Source organism: Tenrec ecaudatus, chromosome 2, assembly GCF_050624435.1.
Source record: "Tenrec ecaudatus isolate mTenEca1 chromosome 2, mTenEca1.hap1, whole genome shotgun sequence".
Lineage (NCBI taxonomy): Eukaryota > Metazoa > Chordata > Mammalia > Afrosoricida > Tenrecidae > Tenrec > Tenrec ecaudatus.
The window spans coordinates 51,340,732-51,359,535 of record NC_134531.1 but is presented as its reverse complement, the minus strand read 5'-3'; the positions used below and the strand labels follow the sequence as shown (position 1 = coordinate 51,359,535).

Sequence of the window (18,804 nt, the reverse complement as noted above, 5' to 3'; positions counted from 1 at the left end):
AAGCGGGGCCCTTGCAACGCCCCCTCCCAGGAGTCTCACCGGAGGCGCCTGCGGGCCCCGCCCCGCCTCCGCGCGTCACACTGCAGGGGCAGGCGGTACAGGTCTGTGGGGCGGGGTCGGCAGATCTGATTGGCTCCTCTGGCCGGCCTGGGGTTTCCCGGACACGCCCCTCCGCCCCTCACTGGCCGCCCCGCCCAGGCTCCCTCAGACCGGAGGCCGCGCGCTGGCCGGTCCCCTCGCTGCCCAGCGGGAGGGGCCCGACCTGTGTTTCTCCTCCCTACCGTTCCCCATCCTTAAAGCCCGGGTCTGGACGCCCCGCCTGCTGGATAGGGCTCCGGCATCCGGGCCGCGACTGCCCACACAGGCGAGGGCGACGGAGCGGCCGCGAGATTCGTGTCTCGGCCGGGACCGAGTGGTGGCTGGAGTTTACGAGGGGAGGGGTAGCAGACGCCATTGCGGCCGGCCGGAGCGCTGCCCGACCCCAGTCCGCCCCTGGGCAGCTCCCCTTTGGCTGGAAGGCGCCGGCTCCAACTTTTACCTTGGGCTCGTGAATCGGGCGCCTCAGCCGCCGGCCCGCAGCTCCGTCCGCGCCGGCCGAGACCATGTTTGACAAGACGCGGCTGCCGTACGTGGCCCTCGATGTGCTCTGCGTGTTGCTGGGTACGTACGCGGCGCCTGCCCGCCGCCTCGCGCCGCAGCCCGGCCGAGGGGCGTGTGCCCGCGAGCTTGGGTGGGGTGCGCATCCCGCGGGAGGGCGTCTCCGGGACGCGACTCCCCGAGAGCCGCAGGCCGGCGTGGGGGGGTGTGTGCCCGAGGCGCGCGCCTCGGCCGGGCCGGGCGCGGGTGGCGGCTTCCGCAGCCGGGGAACCCCGCTTTGCCGGCTGCACCCTGGCTTCCGCGTGGCCGCCGCTGCCTGTCCGTCCGCTAGTGCGCTGAGCCCAGCCCGCTTGGATGCCGCTCACGCCTCTCCGCTCAGCCCCTCGCTCGCGAGCTCTTTGCCGAGCCTCTCCCAGCAGCGTAGGATGGGCTGCTCCCCTTGACCGTGGACTGACTGCCTGGTCACTGGCGCTTCGCCATCGGGAGCGAGACTGGAAGCAGGATGCACTGGGGGTTCTAAGTAACAGGCACCAGTGCGTGGTTTATCTGACTTGTGGGAAGCAGTTTAATTTTTCGGCCATAAAAGAACAGAACGCTCCTAATTAGAAGGTGTTGCCAGGTTGTAAATTGTCAGGTTGCAAGTAGGAGTAAGGACGCCAAGTGTCTGCCGATAGGTCTGAAGAAGCTTGGCTTTTATTGAGGGGGAGGGATGCCCCAGCCCTGCCTTCTCCTCCTCTATGTACGTCTTACAATCGGATCGCTTTCCCTCTCCTGTCTCTTGTCTGAGACCCCAGTAAATTTGGCGTTGCCTCCTCGATGGAGGAGGTCACTTCAGGGGCTTCTGGTCAGCAGTTAGCCCTTCCTTTTGACGAGAAAGAATTGAGATCCTCTGGATTAAGGGAAAGGTGTTGGAAGGGGTCCCATTTTTTTTATGTATTGTGTGTAAGGTAGTTCTTTTATGAGCTCTTTATGTCGTACGTGAAAAGCAACAAGCAGCATGACCTGTCCCAGGATTGCGTAGCCTGACATATGTTTAGAATTCTCTGGATCTCAACCTTCCTCTTGCCGAGACCCTTTAATACCGTTCCTCATGTGGTGATCCCCCACCCCTTAAGCAGAAAATTATTTTCGTTGCTACTTCATCACGGTCGCGACCCACAAGCTGAGAACCGCTGCTCTGGATGGTGCAAATCCCTAAGCGCTAAAATGTTGGCGGTGCATACCCGCCCACCCCAGTGTGCCCTGGAAGACAGGCCAGGCATTGTGCTTCGGAAAAAGGTCACAGGCTGTTCTGGTCTGAGCAGCTGGGGTTGCGTTGTGTGGAAATTGACTAGACCCCAACAACAAGACTCACGTTTAAGTGAGTGAAGTAGTGCTGGCCAAATCTCAGGGTTGGAGATTTGTAGTTTTAGCATCCTAAATTCAAGTCTGCATAATGACTTCTCAGTGAAAGGAAATTTCCAGGGCTTTAATCCGTTCTTAAATCTTTCAAGGAGCCCTATTGGCTCAGTGGTTAATCACTCAGCCGCTAATGCAGAGCTTGGTGGTTCAAACCTACCGGCCCCTCCACAGAAGAACCGTGTGCTGGTCTCCTCCCATAAAGATTTACAGCTAGAGAATTCCATGGGGGTAGTTCTCCTGTGCCCTCTCGGTTGCTATGAGTCAGGATGGCATAGATAATTCACGAGGGTTCTTAAATAGTCTATTCCTTTGCCTCCGACTTGGCCTCTAGATGATTGCCATTTTGGTAAAAAGATTGCGTGCTAATGCGTTTTGTGCTGCGGTAAGTGCAAGGTCGGCAGTTGGATCCCACCAGGCTACACCAGAAGAGAAAGATGAGGCTTTCTGTCCCCATAAAGAGACCCACGAAAATTTCTCTGCCCCATAGTTGATATGAGTCGGAATTGACTCAATGGCAGTGAGCTTTTCTTGGTGAATTCTAACAGTTTATTACTTTTATTTGTTTTCCTCTAGGGAGAATTCCCTTTATTTATGAAACAAGTTTATTTTCTGTCAAGGTACTGCCTGTGTAGCTAACTGCAGAGTGAATTTTAGGAATTCAGACCCATTTTTGGAAGGTTTACTTGTATAGGAGCCCTTGGTGGTACTCTGGGGTATTACTGAAAGGTTAGCAATTCAAACCCACTAGATGCTCCTCAGGAGAAAGATGAGTCTATTTGCTTCCATAAAGACTCGAGCTTCAGAAACAGTTTATAGGGTTGATGGCAGGCAGTGGGTTTTTCTAGGAGTACAAACAATCATTTAGCTGTCAGGACACATTGATAATTATATTAAAATATATTCAAGTTTATTTGTGCTTATTTGTAATGAAACATTTACAGTAGGAAAAGACACATGATTTAAAGGACTCATTGTCGGTGTATTCAGTTATACTTCATTTATATTTTAGTTGAGGAAAAGGAAAATATTTGATCAGAAGTAATTTTGGAAGTTATAATGTATTGCACATTATCTTGTCTGCCATGGCTACTTATTGCATAATAACAATTAAATACCAGCCTTTCTCTTTCTACCCTGTGGAAGTTACAAACTTACAAAACAAGCATCCTGTTCTTTTGGTGTGCACTCAAATAGGAGGCGTGAAACAGAATACTGCTCTAAGGTAAATGAAGCCGATGCGAAACGCAAGATGTATCTGCAGGATTTTCTTTTTTAAATTCTTGAAAATCGGAGGAACCTCTATGCAGTACAATTTTTATAAATGCTAGATTCATATCGTTTACTTTCAAGCCGGTGCAAACTTTTTACACTTTGTAATTAAGACAAGAACATCCCAGAATTGTCCTATAGAGGGAAGAGTAACTTTAGTCCTGCATTAACCTGACAGTTGCAGGGTTTTTCAGGGCTTTTAAAAACATAAATTAGTGTTTTAGATTTTCATTGTCTTTGTTTAAGGTTTTTGGAAAAGCTTGCTTTGGTCACTTTTACTTTAAATGTGTTTTAGAGAAGTGAAGATGACGCTTGATTTATTTGAAACTTAAGTTCATGTTTTCTTATTACTAGAGTTTCTTTGAAAATAATTCAGTGTATTGCCAAGGATATGTCCAGAACTTTCTTTTCCCCAAATAGGAAGTGGACTACTGACTTATTTCATTTAGATCTATAAGATGATATTAGATTCAGCTACATGCCTCTCTCCTGTACAAAAACAACACCATGAAGGCAAATGGTCCTGGTGGAGCAAAAGGTTTTTGGGTTTTTGGAAGAGATAAGCCTTTATAGTAAAATCACTTTTCTAATGGAGCCTTTCTAGGGACCATATTAAGTCTGGTTTTTATTTTCTTTACTGACAGTAGGAAATTGGCAGCCTACGATTGATCATGGTAGCTGAGAGCTATCAACTAGGCATTGTGTTTTTCCCTTTGCTGTGGAGAATCTACAGGTAGAGTTGACGATACCAACAAAAAGATGATTAAGCACTTTTTAAGTACAGGGTTATGTGAAAGTGATTCATAATTATAACCTGATGTGCTCCTGGTACTGTTAATGACCACCCCAACATCATACAGTGTATCCCCTTTAATCGGAGTATGGTGCCTGATTGGGCCGCACAGCTACTTCATAATTTTACCGAGGATAATGCTTGATGGTTGATGTGATCATTAGCAAATCCATATGCCTGTGCTCAAGATTTCAGCCGAAGTAGTCTTTATCATCACTGTGAAACTTGAATCTCCCTATTTATAGACTATACTCTCATTAGTTCTTTCAGTGGACCAGATACATCTTGAAAGAATTGTTATAATTTTGAGAGATCGGTGTATTTGATATATTCCTAAAATGGAGGATAGCCTTGTTATCTTTCTCTAGTTCTTTTGGTGACAGGTTCTGTGTTTGTTGAACACAGACCATAAGCATCTTCTGAGCACACAAGAAAAACTGCTCAACAGAGAACAACGATGGACTGGATTTTTATCCAGGTTGAAAGTGGCTCTGTATTTGTAAGATCAGTTTAAAGCTGCCAGCCACCCTGTGGGAGAAAGATGAAGCTTTCTACTCCTGTAAAGATTTTACAGTCTCTGAAACCCACAGGAACAGTTTTGCTTTGTCCTATGAGGTCTGCCCTGTCCTGTGAGTCAGAAGTCACTCCATAGTGGTGGGAAGAGGTGGCAGGGGGCGGGGGTGGCGGTGAGAAAGAGGAGATGGGAAGAGAGGCACTGGGTAGTTGATGAGTGTCTTTCCAGAATTTATGGCATTAGCTACCAATTAATGGATATTGAGTCAACTTTTATGGCAGGTCAGCTCTGTGCCAGGTGCCATGTTAGGTGCTAGGAACTTAAGGATAAATAAAAATTCCCGCCTTAAATTTGCTCAGAGCGTAATGAAGGAGGAGCAAATGCATAAGCAATTACAATACATAATGAGAATGATGGCAAGGAATTAGGTGCTCTTTGAGTCCAGAGAAAGGTGTTATCTTAGGTCTGCTCCATTACAGACAATTACGGGTTACCTTTACTTTTTAGAGATGCAGAAATGTTGAATGTTATCTGGAATTGCTCTTAGAGTATTTTTAAGATATTGATATTGGGCAACAGATACCCAAATAGTACCTCTGTTTATGATTCATTTGCAGGCAGCCCGATGGTGTCCAGTAGACATAGAAACAGGCAAAGCCTTGCATAAAGGATTCCTAGTGCCACTGTTCATTAAAGACTAGGCTGCTAACTGTAAGGTCAGCTGTTCACACCCACTAGCTGTTCCACAGGAGACACGTGAGGCTGTCGGCTCTCCTAAGGATTCACGGTCTCAGAACGCTAAGGTGCAGTTCTATTGACTGTTTTATAGAGTCATGTGCAGGCAGAATTGACTCTGGCAGTAGGTGATGGTGGTCTGTGCTGCACATACTGTGTCCTTCTAGAATTTCTTACTGGCCCTTCTCCACCCTGTTTTATGCTCCGAGAGGCTACGTCTATGGACTATATCATAGGTTCTTAAACATATTTGGCTCCTTTTTCAGAAAACAAAACAAAAACCTTAAAACCACTCACTGCCCCCTGGCAATGAAAAACTTTTGTGCTATAACCCATTATTCAGGATAAAGTGTAGATGTCTGCTTTTGCAGCACCCCTGGATTGTTTCAGCATCCCCTATCACTCCAGGGGAAGACTCGCCCACTTGGGGAAACAGTGGACTGCATTAACTGAGCCATTGCAATCTAGGGATTCTGGTTGGCTTTGGCTAATGGGACATCAACAGGAGGCCAGGAGACAGTTCCCTCTTTCTGGCCTTTGCATTGCTGAAGGTTGTATTTTAGTGTTACCCTTCCCCTGTCTCTTTTAGACCTAGAGGTCTAAAACCAACCCCCAAACACAAATCCAAACCCCTTGCCATTGAGTCCCTTCTGAGTCATAGCGACTCTGTAGAGGCGTTTGAAGACTAATTTGTTCTGAGAGCAGCAAACGTCATTCTCCCAGAGCAGCTGATGAACTGCTGACCTTTCAGTCACAGCACAGTGGCCAACCCACAGAACCCAGCAGAGTGGCTAGCCTTGTGGTATTTCACCTTCCTTTCCCTGCTTTCTGTAAACTCTGCCCATACCTTTGAAAATGATTCCTTCATTAAATTGTCATCAATACTTCATTTTCCTTTCAGAACCCTGACTGATGCATCCTCATCTATGTGTGTCCGTATGTGTTCATTTTCTGTGCTAGATATCATTGCAGCTGCCCTTCATAGCAGATACTACAGGGCCATGGCCCTAACATTAGCTGTCTTGGGGAGAGGAATCATGGTTACCTCTGCGTTTCCTTTTGTTGTGTCACTAGTATTCCAATTCAAAGTAGGTTTAGACTAGCGAGATCTGGCAGCAAAACACATAGACAGCAAATACTAAGTCCTGTGGGTTGTTACTTTCATTGTAATTATCTCAGATGTTGTTGTTCGATGCCCTTGAGTCGTTCCCTATTATGTAGAAGAAAACACTGCCTGTCCTGCTCAATCCTCAACCATTGTTCTTATGTCTGAGCCCATTGTTTCAGCCATTGTGTCAATCCATCTCCTTGATGGCCTTCCTCTTTTTCCCTGCCCCCTCCACTTTACCAAGCATGATGCCCTTCTCCAGGGACTGGTCACTTCTGATAAAATGTCCAAAGTAGGTGAAGTCTTTCCATCCTTGCCTCTAAGGAGCATTCTGGTTGTACTGCTAAGACAGATCTGTTTGTTCTTTTGGCAGTCCACAATATTTTCAATATTCTTCACCAACACCATAGTTCAAATACATCAGATTTTTTGGTCTTCTTATTCAGTGGTAAATTTGCATACGCATGTATATGCTGGTTGAAAACAGGCACACTTTAGTACTCTACATGATGTCACTGTTTTTCAGCACTTAAAGAGGTCTTGTGCAGCAGATTTGCTTAATGCAATGCTTCTTTTGATCTCTTGACTGCTGCTTCCATGAGCATTGTGGATTCAAGCAAGATGAAATCTTGGACAACTTTAATCTTTTCTTCGGTTATAAGCTTAGCTATTGGTCCAGTTGTGAAGATTTTAGTGTAATTCATGTTGAAGGCTGCAGTCCTTGATCAGTGCTTCAAGTCCTTTTTCCTTTCAGCAAGCAAGGTTGTATCTCAAATACAGGTGCCTTCTGTCATATTTTGTAAAGTGAAAGGGCAGAAAAAAAAGAGGAAAGCTGTCAATGAGATGGAGTGACACATGGCTGCATCAATGGTCCCAGGCCTTGGAACAGTTGTGAGGATGGTGGGGGATCATGGAGTGTTCCATTCTGTTTGTGCCTAGGGTTTTTATGGGTTGTCATGGGGCCTAACAACAACATATCATGGCTGTAATGCTGACATCTTCCTACCCTTCTGTATATCACCTGCACCCCTTCTACAAAGGGAAAAAAGCAGTTCTTATGTGAAAGATTCTTAATGAGGTAAGTAGTTAGTCGCTCCCTAAATTTTGTTTTTTCCTTTCTACATTTATTTATTCATCATTTCCCCTCAAATATTTCTTGAAACCCCAGTAGATTATGGAGATTGTGTTAGGTATGGAAGATAAAAAGAAAGAAAGAATATGCAATAAATGGCACAAGGGCCATAACTGACTTCCTCTGGCTTCCCTATTGAGGTAGTTAGTTTACTGTGCCAACCTGGCTAGTAAACACATGTGGGGTTAATTGAAGGGTGGAAGGATAAATGGCTCGGTGAGCCTTGCCTTTTGAGTTCTCAGGTCTCTTGCTTTCTGATGGTCAGACCAGGGTACAGCTGCCTTAGCCAGTTCCTGCTTCAGCTGGCAAGGCTCACTTCCTGCAAGACATCCCTGAGGAGAAGCCACATGGACCTACCCCGATGCAGTCCTGGGTGCTGGAGCAGCCATGTGGAGACCCCTGCCAGTGCTGAGATGCTTACACATTCACTGATTCGGCTTTCCTCCTGCAGTCGGCATCATAGAGTGTGTTTTGTGAGATGGAAAAGGACTTTATGGATTGGTGTTGGACATAATGGGTTAATGTTGGACTTGCGGGCTTGGGCAGTACTGGTTTGGGATGTTTTCTTGATGTGCACTTGCCCTTTATATAAAACTCTCTCTTATACATGAGTTTCTGTGGATTTGTTTCCCTAAAGTATCCAGACTAACACACCTGTTACCATGAGGCAGGAGTCAGGCATGCATGCATCCATGCTCCATGCTCCTTTACTGACTTTGACACTCTACGTCTATGCTAGCTTCAATAATCCATTGCATTGACCACCCAGAACTCACAGACAATACTCACAATTAAGGGGGCTTATTTGGAAGTTCAAAACCAAATCGAAAAAGAACTTCACTGCCATCAGTCAATGTCAACTCAATGTCAACCCTATAGGTCAGAGTAGAACTACTCCTGTGGATTTCAGAGACTATAACTATTTACAGAAATAGAACGCCTTGCCTCTCTCAAGGAGTGACTGCAGGTTTAAGTCAGAATCAGTAAACATAAGGATACAGTCATTGGTTCACAACAGCACCTCTCCCAGCCAGCATCCAAGGCTCTCTCTTGGTTCTCAGCCTCTCAGCCATGTGGTCCTTTGGCTTCTGCTCTGTGGACTAGGATGCCAGTCCACCTGTACCTCTCTCTCACAGTTCTGTAGTCTAGGACCAGATAAGGAAAAGGTACCCTACAGTCTTTGACCCTGCGCCTCTGAGCCTCCGTGCCACGTTCTCTGGCCCCTGGTCTGGGCCTCAGCTTCTTCAAAACAGATCTGGAACATGTTCTTACAATGGTCCTAGACTTTTTCTCTGTGTTCTATTTAAGGCTCTTATATACAGAGGAATGGTGTGTTGAGGCATGCTTTTTGCCTTTAGCCAACCATAACCCCCAAGGAAATGAAGGATGGTTTAAGTCACCCTCTCTAGTAAAGTAGTCTTAAATATACACCCCATCTTACTCCTGTAACCGATAAATGCCCTCCAAAGGGAAAGTCGAGCCACAGGCATCGAGTCCAGAATTATAGTATATCACGTAAGAGATTATGGCTAGCAAGAACATAGTAATTGACTATCTCAGAAGACAACCCATATCTTGACCATTTGCCCTGTTGACTTCTGTTACATTTTAGAAGTTAAAAATAATGTCTAGACTTATTTTCTTTCTCTTCAAGGCTTATTTTTCTCCATTTTATGTAATATTCTCTTTGCTTCCAGCAGTAGAGAATGAGAAGGGGCCTCAAAAAATGGACCAAAATTTGTCAAACTGGCATCTTCTTGAGGGAAACAGGAGGTCTGTTGTACGGCTTCCCCCTCTAAATGGCCAGCTTGGAACAAAAGCCGAGTCGAAGAGGAAATACCTAATATTTGGCTCTAGTTAGTTTCTTTTTTCTTTTCCCCTAGGTAGTTTGATACAGTTGAGTTTTAACGTAAATCTACCTTGCTTGGAATAGCGTATGGAAATGTTCGGAGAACTTTCCCTCAATATATTTTATGAAATGTACATTCTTCCTTTATATTCTTTTTGAATTACATCCTTTTGAAAATTCACAGACATGCTATGAATCTTTACTGATCTCTTCCTCTTTTAGTCATTTTTGGCTAAGCTCTACCAACATTTCCTGTATGTTCTTTATGCTGATTCTTTTGGATAAGAAATTGAAGTTTAAATTGTTAATGTTTACCCTATTAAAAAAGGAAAGAAGTTGGCAGATCATTATATTCCTGGATTTTAAGTGAACTGTTAGCCTGTAGCTTCAATAAGATGGAAAGGAACTTGGAATGTTAACTGTATGCTTCCTCTTAATATAGGTGGTTCTTGTCAGCATATTGGGATGGAAATAAAGTCTGTTCAGTGAGCTAGTAAGGGGATTATAAGAAAATGCTGTCCTCTCTTTTGTTCTCAAAAGGTTGAAAGATTAAGTTGCCAAGGATTTCATCTTACTTGAATCCACAATCAATACTCTTAGAAGCAGCAGTCAAGAAATCAGACAGCATATTGGGCAAATCTGCGTACAGGATCTCTTTTCAGTGTTGAAGAGCAAGGCTGTCATTTTGAGGACTGAGATGCTTCTGACCTACCTCATGGTATTTGCAATCACCTCATATGCATGTGAAACTTGGATACTGAAGAAGGAAAACCAGAGAAGAATCTTTTGCATTTGAATTATGGTGCTGGTGAAGAATAGTGGAAGTATCATGGACTGCCAAAAGGAAAAGAGCAAATCTGTCTTGGAAGTAGAATCCGTGTGCTCTAGACAGCTCCTCGACAAAGCCATCATGTTTGATATAGAGTAAAGTGGAAGACATGAGATTGACTCATACAGGGGCTGCAACAATGGGCTCAAACATAACAGTGCTTGTGAGAACGGCACAGGACTGGGTAGTGTTTTGTTTTGTTGTACATAGGGTCACTGCGTTGTATCATTGACAACACCTAACAACAACAGTGACTTTTATTCTCTCTTTTCAAAAAAGCAGTCATCCTTCAGATACTGGGGTAATTACAAGTAACTTCTTATCTTTTCCTCTGAAACCAAAATCCAAATTCATTGGCATTGAATCGATTCTGACTCATAGGACAGGGTAGGACTACCCCTTTGGGTTTCCAAGGCTGTAAATCATTCAAGTAGCAGTGAAAGAAAACGCCTCATCTTTCACCCTCAGACAAGCTGGTGGATTTGAACCACTGACTTTGTGGTTAGCAGCCCTAGGCGTAACTCACTACACCACTAGCGCTCCTTGTCTTTCCCTCCTCACCTCTTCTTTTTTTTAATGTTCTTTTTAGCACCCCCCTCCCCCACCCCACCTCCCCACACACTTATACTCCTGTAAAGAGTTATCGTCTCAAAAAAACCAAACACCCACAAGGGCAGCTCTGCACTTTCCTGTAGGATTGCAGCGAGTCAGAATCCATTTGGGGGTGAGGGTTTGAATTGAGCTCCTCCCCTCCTCTCTGCTTTCCTTCCCTTAACCTGCTGCTGTGTAGGTTTAAAATGCACGTGCCTCAGGCAGAGTTGTTTTGCTTCAGTGAGATTGGGAATGATTTGTTCTTTTATAAGCTCAGCTTTTAAAACATTAGAGAATCAGTATAGGCTAGTGGAGCTAGGTTGAAATTCCAGCTTCTCTGTTTACTAGCTGTGTGATCTTGGGCAAATTTTCCATTTGTACCTCTGATTTCCTCAAGTGTGATGATAATATGCCTACCTCATGATTGTCGTGTGGTTTAACTGTAGCTCAGTATATGTAAAATTCTTAAGAAAATACCTTTGCATATGTTATGCATGATATATGGTTGCCAAATAAAATAATCTTTTACAAGCTTCTCTGCCTCTAATGTAGTAATTATATTGGTAGAAATAACAATCAGCTAATTCTCTTTAGGAACAAATGCTAAATATTTTCCATGAATATGTCTTTGGTGTTTACAGAGCACCTTGAAATAGTAGTGTTCTCTCAATCATGTTTACAAACCATATAGGTGATCTCTAAGTGTTAGTAATCCCATTGATTATAGAAATTGATCTGGATATGTCTGTAGTAGAGTATAATGAAATAAATGAAAAAAACTCATACTCTAGACAATGAAGAATCTTAAGTATCATGTTATTCTAGAAAATGAATTAACTAGGAGGGAAATAACAGTGTAAAAAAGATAGATATGCTAATATAATTAGATAATTATCAAACAAAAAAAATCAAACTCAGTGTCATCGAATGGTTTCTGAATCATGGCTACCCTATGACTATTCAGTGGCTGTAAATATTTATGGGAGCTGAGAGCCTCATCTTTTCCTGAGGAGTGCCTTGTGAATTTGAACCACCAATCTTGCATGCAGTTGTGAGAGAAGTAAAACAGGGAGCAGGATGCTTTGGTGTTGTGGGGGCATTATCTTAAGGAGGCTTTTTTGAGAGAGGAGATACTTGAACTGAGATGGTAATGTTGAAAAGGGTTTGGCTATGGAGCTGGAAAGAATTCTAGGCACAGGCAAGAACAAGTGTGAAGGACCAAAGGGGAGCAAAAAGGATATTTTGTGTTGGATTAGCATGGCCTGGAATAGGGTATATATGTGTGGTTTTCTGTTTTTAACTTTAATTTTTTGTGGTAGAATACATAAAAAGCAAAAAGATTTGTCTTTTTAGGTATTTTATTTATGCTTTAGTTGTCTGTACCTGTAAAGATTTACAGCCGTATTACTCCATATGAGCATTACTGCCTCCCTGGACACTGGAATGAACCAGGGAGGCTGCAAAAGCAGATACCTGCACTTTCCCCTGGATTATGGGCTATTGAACAAAGTTGTTAATTGCTGAGGGTGGCATTGGGTAATTTTTTTTGAAGGGGGCAGTAGGCCAAATAAGTTTGGGAATATGATTTATAGCCTTGGAAACACTATATAGGTTCCTGTCAGTCAGAGTTAAGTTGACAGCAGTGGACTTGGTGTTCTTGGGTTCTCTTACTAGTGGATATTGTAATGTTTATTTTTAAATATTAGAGTAGATAATTTATTAAATGTTAACCAAATCCATTGCTGTCAAGTCTATTCAGATGTAAAGTGACCCTAACTATAGGACAGAAGAACTGTCCCATAGAGTTTCCAAGGCTGTATTTAGAAGCAGATTGCTACATCCTTTCTGCACGGAGTGATTGATGACCATTTAGTTTGCATTCAAGCACTCTAATCATTGTACCATCAAGGCTTGCTTAATTATTGTTCCAAGGTATGTACTTAGTATTTACTGAGACCCTGTGTGGTATCTCACCAGCTTGCTCAGTGAGGATAACTACACCATCACATTTTAGATGACAGGACCGGGGCTTAAATTAGGACCACCCAGCTAAGAAATGGTAGGGTAAGAATTGGGAACTGCATTTTTGAGGATTATAACTTTTGAAAAATAATAGAGGGTGAGGAAGGAAAGACTGGATGAATTAGTAGGCTAATAGTAAAGTAGAAGGGCAGTGAAAAGGAGGAAGGCCCTCAACGAGATGGATTGGACACAGAGACTGCAAGAATGAGCTCAAACAATTGTGAGGATGTTGCAGGGCCAGACAGTATTTAGTTCTGTTGTTTGCTGAGTCAGAACCCACTCAATGACACCTAAAGACAACATAAACAATGATTATTTCAGGTGGCTTGTATGTTTTAGAAGCCCTAGTGACAGTGGTTAAGTGCCTAGCTGATAACCAAAAGGTTGGTGGTTCAACTCTACCAGCAACTCTGTGGGAGAAGGATGGGGCAATTGTGAAGACTTCCAGCGTGGAACCCCCGAGAGGCACTTGGATTCTGTCCTGTTGGAATCCACTTGTCAGCAACAGGCCATGTGTTTTATGACTGTCATTGCAGGGGCAGTAAATAATTAAATGTGGTTCTTGTAGTCAGAGTCCCTAGACGCTCGACTCCCTCCACCAAACCACCTTTTTTTGCCTGGGTCTGGTTAAGAAGGTGGGGTAAGATACTGATAGGATTTACCTGTGAATAATTGTGAACAGGATGGCCTGCAGTGCCATCCTGCTACGTTTAAAATGAGCCCTCTAAGAAGCAGGAAGACGGATCTTGTTGCTACCAAGAGTCAGGAGTGGAGCATGTCCTCTGGACCTTAGATCCCTGCACAGTGACCCTCCAGGGTCCAGAAAAAACTATCCCATCAGAGGAATATCAGCAGCAGAACTAGGAGATGAAGCACAAAACAAAGTGGTGGACTGACTTCCCAGCCCATAGAACAAATAAAGCGGAGTTATTTTGTGTTGGCTTGTGGGCTGGAGTGCCTCTGAGCACTTACATTTAGGGAGCTGGGTTTGCTGACTTACAGAGCTTGAACTGAATGCCTTTGAGTTGAGGCTTAGAGTGGTATTCCCCCTGTGGGCATTTATTAGTAGACCGGAAAGAACTTTTTAACATGTCCTGATAAATAGCTCCACCCTGAGCATTTCTCATTGCCCTTATCACTTCTTTTTTGTTTTAACATTTTATTAGGGGCTTATACAACTCTTATCACAATCCATACATATACATACATCAATTGTATAAAGCACATCCATATATTCTTTGACTTAATTATTTTCAAAGCATTTGCTCTCCACTTAAGCCTTTTGCATCAGGTCCTCTTTTTTCCCCCTCCCTTCCCCTCCCCCCTCTCTCATGAGCCCTTGATAATTTATAGATTATTATTTTGTCATATCTTGCCCTATCCGGCATCTCCCTTCACCCCCTTCTCTGTTGTCCATCCCCCAGGGAGGAGGTCACATGTAGATCCTTGTAATCGGTTCCCCCTTTCCAACCCACTCACCTTCTACTCTCCCAGTATCGTCCCTCACACCCCTGGTCCTGAAGGTAACATCCACCCTGGATTCCCTGTGCCTCCAGCTCCTATATGCACCAGTGTAAAACCTCTGCTCTATCCAGATTTGCAAGGTAGAATTCGGATCATGGTAGTGGGCGGGGGGAGGAAACATTTAGGAACTGGAGGAAAGCTGTATTCTTCATTGGTACTACATCGCACCCTGACTGACTCATCTCCTCCTCTAGACCCCTCTGTGAGGGGATCTCCAGTGGCCGACAAATGGGCTTTGGGTCTCCACTCTGCACTTCCCCCTTCATTCACTATGGTTTTTTTTTTTTTGGATGATGCCTTATACCTGATCCCTTTGACACTTCGTGATCACACAGGCTGGTGTGCTTCTTCCATGTGGGCTTTGTTGCTTCTGAGCTAGATGGCCACTTGTTCACCTTCAAACCTTTAAGACCCCAGACACTCTCTCTTTTGACAGCCGGGCACCATCAGCTTTCTTTGCCACATTTGCTATGTACCCGTTTGTCCTTGGTAATCGTATTATGGAGGTGTGCACCCAATGATAGGATTTTTTGTTCATTGATGCCTGATAACTGATCCCTTCGGGAACCATGTGATCACACAGGCTGGTGTATTCTTCCATGTGGGCTTTGTTGCTTCTGAGCTAGATGGCCACTTGTTTATCTTCAAGCCCTTAAGACCCCAGACGCTATCTCTTTTGATAGCCGGGCACCATCAGCTTTCTTCACCACATTTACTTGTTCACCCTCTTTGGCTTCAGCAGTTGTGTCAGGAGGGTGAGCATCATAGAATGCCAATTTAATAGAAGAAAGCATTCATGCATTGAGGGAGTGCTTGAGTAGAGGCCCAAGGTCCTTCTGCCACCTTAATACTAAACCTATAAATATAGGCACATAGATCTATTTCCCCATCCTCATATATATATTTGCATGTACATGTCTTTGTCTAGACTTCTATAAATGCCCTTTGCCTCCTAGCTCTTTCCTCTATTTCCCTTGACATTCCTCCTGCCCCACTATCATGCTCTGTCCCCACCTGGTTTACAGCTATACCTCTTCTTTACGCTACCTTACCCTTGATCATTCCCTACCAGGCCTGCCACTCCCCCCTCACCACCAATTAGGATCCCATGTTGTCCCCTGTCCCTGGGTTAGTTAACACCACTTCCTTACCCCCCACTTCCCCCTATCCCAAGTCCCCCCGGAACTGTCGGTCCCGTTGTTTTTCCTCCAGATAGTTCATCCAGCCTATCTTATTTAGACAGACCTGTGGAGATAATAACATGCACAAAAACAAGACAGAGGAAAACAAAGCAACAGTATACAACAAAACAACAACAAACCACTGACAAATAACAAAACAAAACACATCAAGAAAGAAGAGCTTGTAGTGAGTTCAAGGATCGTTTGTTGGCCTTTAAGAGTGTTTTCCAGTCCAGTCTGTTGGGGCACCATGCCCTGGCCCCAAAGTCCACTTTCAGCATTCCCTGGGGACCTTGCTGCTCCATTTCCCTTGCTGTTCCGCTGCACTCCCCCAGTGCTTTGCCTCGGTGTGGTGGGATCAGGTAGGGTGCAATTCCCACACTGTGGCCCTTATCACTTCTTAAGATCTTTAGTAAACACTGTAATCATGCATTTTGTTTGGGAGTTCTGTGTAGCCATTGCAATGGATATTAGAACCTAGAGAGGTAAAATAGAGAATATTAATGAAGGCATCTAAATCATAATCCTGTTTAGTAATTAGTGATTGGACTTCAGAATTAGATTCTGCTTTCTGTATTTTGAAATGTATAAACTGTAGCCAGATTAAAGGGCGAAATAGACTCTTGTTTGTTGCCATTGCTGTTGTTTTGATTTGATTTGAGTCACAGGTGTTTGGAAAGGTGCTTTGGTGGTACAGTGGTTAAAGCCCTCGGATGCTAGCCCAAAGGCAAGTGGTTCAAACACACCAGCGGTTCTGTGGGACGAAGCTGGGCAGTCTGCTCCGGTAAAGATATACAGCCTTGGAAACCCTGTGGAGCAGTTCTGCTCTGCTCTGCAAGGGTCTCTGTGAATCTGAATCGACTTGAGGGCAACCAGCTTGGCTTTTGTCTGATGTCTACAGAAGGCACTTTGATTTTTCATAATTCACACTCCTAATAATGAATTTGCAACTAGGGTATACAGTACTGGATGATGTTACTAATTTGCCCTCTCAATAACATGCCCACAGGCTTTTTCTGTAAATAGCACTGTAGGCATTCCTTCAGGTCTTCATGGGAAATGAAGACTTCCCTGTTGATCAAGCGAATCAAGTACACAGTGTTCAGAATCACCTTAGGTATGATCATTCCAGCAGATATAGTTAGAACTTTGTGGCTTAGTCCTCAGTTGTCACTGCTTTGAAATGTTTCCTGAGTCTTTTCCAGGGCGGGGTTTCCAGGAAAATGACATATAGGAAATGTGTAACGGATGAGCTAGTCAGTTAATTGGCAGCTTGTAACACCAGGTTCTGCCTTGCCTTTTGGTCCATTTGCATCAGCAGGAAGTGATGGGTGCTAGAGTGAGAAGAGAGGGATTTTAGTTTAGTGCTAAATTATGGAAATAAATTGGTAAAAACACCTAATTTGTATACTTGGAAGGAATGGACCCTTGGTAGGCATTCCAGTATTTGTTACATAGATGAATAGGCAGTACACTTGAGTCAGTCACTCTTCCAGAGTTTGAATTCTGGTTCCACCTGTGAGTTCCCTTGTGAATGAGGGAAAAGGTGATGCAACAGTGTCACCCTCGTGGTGCTGGCAAATTAGGTGAGGTGGTCTGTAGCAGCTCATCCTGGCTTTCGGTTGACACGTAAATGTTGTTGCACGTATTCTCATGATCATTATCAAGCTAATAAACTCATTTGGTACCACTCTCAAACACAGTCTGTCAGTTAAATTTCGTTCCATGGTCTGGTGACCATCAGTATAGTCCTAGCCATGGTTTCAACAACATTGGAACTGGAACCTGGTTTGTATTTCAGTTCTAGTGCCCAGATCACCATGGGGAATGTTTTGATTGCTTCTATTTATTTCTGTAATCAGATACCTCAGATCTTGTGATATTTCTGTTAGGTGAGCAATAGTCCCACAACTCATAAGCAGAGTACCCAGATAAATATTCATAGTTGGACAGAGAACAGCAAACTAGACATAGGACTTAACAAAAATGTGTGTGAGGTGGAAATGACATGATTTAGATAGTTCCAACTTCTCTTAGGACTCTAAAACATGTAAGATTTTACTTGAAATACAATAAAAACTGGCCAAAAGATAGATCAAAGGAGCCAGACATATTAGTTCTCATCATAACTTCTTTTGGTCAATAAGACTTCATTCTTCTATCCATAGAATTTAAGAAAGAGGTAACTAGTGATCACATCTACTTTCAGTGTCCTGTGTTTAGGGTATGTCCTATGTCCTATGTTAGGGCAGTAGTATCAGTTTGCTAAACATCAGGGGACCTCATCTGTAGGTAATCAGACATCTCCTTATAGAAGGGTCACCAGGAGGAGGTGTGCCAGTCAGGGTGCAGTATAGCATTGTTGAAACATACAACTTTCCTCTAGTTCTTTTAATACTTCCTCCCCAACCCCCCGCCCCACTATCATGACCCCAATTCTATCTTACAAATATGGCTAGATCAGGGCTTGTACACTGGTACAGATAGGAACTGGAAACACAGGGAATTCAGAACAGATAAATACCTCGGGACTAATATTGAGAGTAGTGATACCAGGAGAGTAAGGGGAAGGTGGGGAAAGATGGGGGGAAACCCATCATAATGAACTACATATAAACCCCTCCCAGGGTAACGGACAATAGAAAAGTGGGTGAAGGGAGACATTGGTCCATGTAAGACATGAAGAAATAATAATTTATAAATTATCAAGAGTTCATGAGGGAGGGAATGTGGGGGAGGGACAGGAACAATGAGGAGCCGATACCAAGGGCTCAAGTAGAAAGGAAATGTTTTGAAAATGATGATGGCAACAAATGTACAAATGTGCTTGACAATGGATGGGTGGATTGTGTTAAGAGTTATATGAGTTAGCAATAAGTTAAAAAAAAAAAAACCCAAAAACATGAGAGGGGGCTTAAAAAATTCATGGAAAAATTCCATTTATCTTTTAATTCCATTTTCCCCAACAAACTTGTTATCAGTTCCTTCATATGTATATGACTGTATGTAATGAAATTTTATACTTTGGTCATATTTTCCCCAAAATTAAATTTTTCAATGTTTTTAAGTGGTCTCCTAATTTATTTTGGAAAATGTATCTAGTGTAGTTATGCAGTATAGCAGAGACAATGTGGTATTTGTTATATTTGGCTTCTTTCCAAAGGGGTAAGAGAGAGGACTTTTAAATGCTCTCCTTTCCAAATATTGTCTCTGATCCAATAGTCTATTGGGGTTAAAAAGATTTTTAAACTGTGATGTT

The 18,804-nt window shown here is 43.6% G+C and overlaps 1 protein-coding gene across 2 annotated transcripts in view; it reads left to right on the top strand.

Annotated features, from left to right (window-relative positions):
- The first annotated feature begins 219 nt into the window (after positions 1–219).
- The window catches only part of PLPP1 (phospholipid phosphatase 1), a 96,342-nt gene continuing 77,757 nt past the window's right edge, over positions 220–18,804 (top strand). The window contains exon 1 of one of the 2 annotated variants that reach the window (XM_075541042.1): positions 220–660. In XM_075541042.1, coding sequence (XP_075397157.1) covers positions 603–660 — 58 coding nt within the window. In that variant the 5' untranslated portion in view covers positions 220–602. The remainder of the gene's footprint in view (positions 661–18,804) is intronic. The other variant, XM_075541043.1, reaches the window with a different exon arrangement.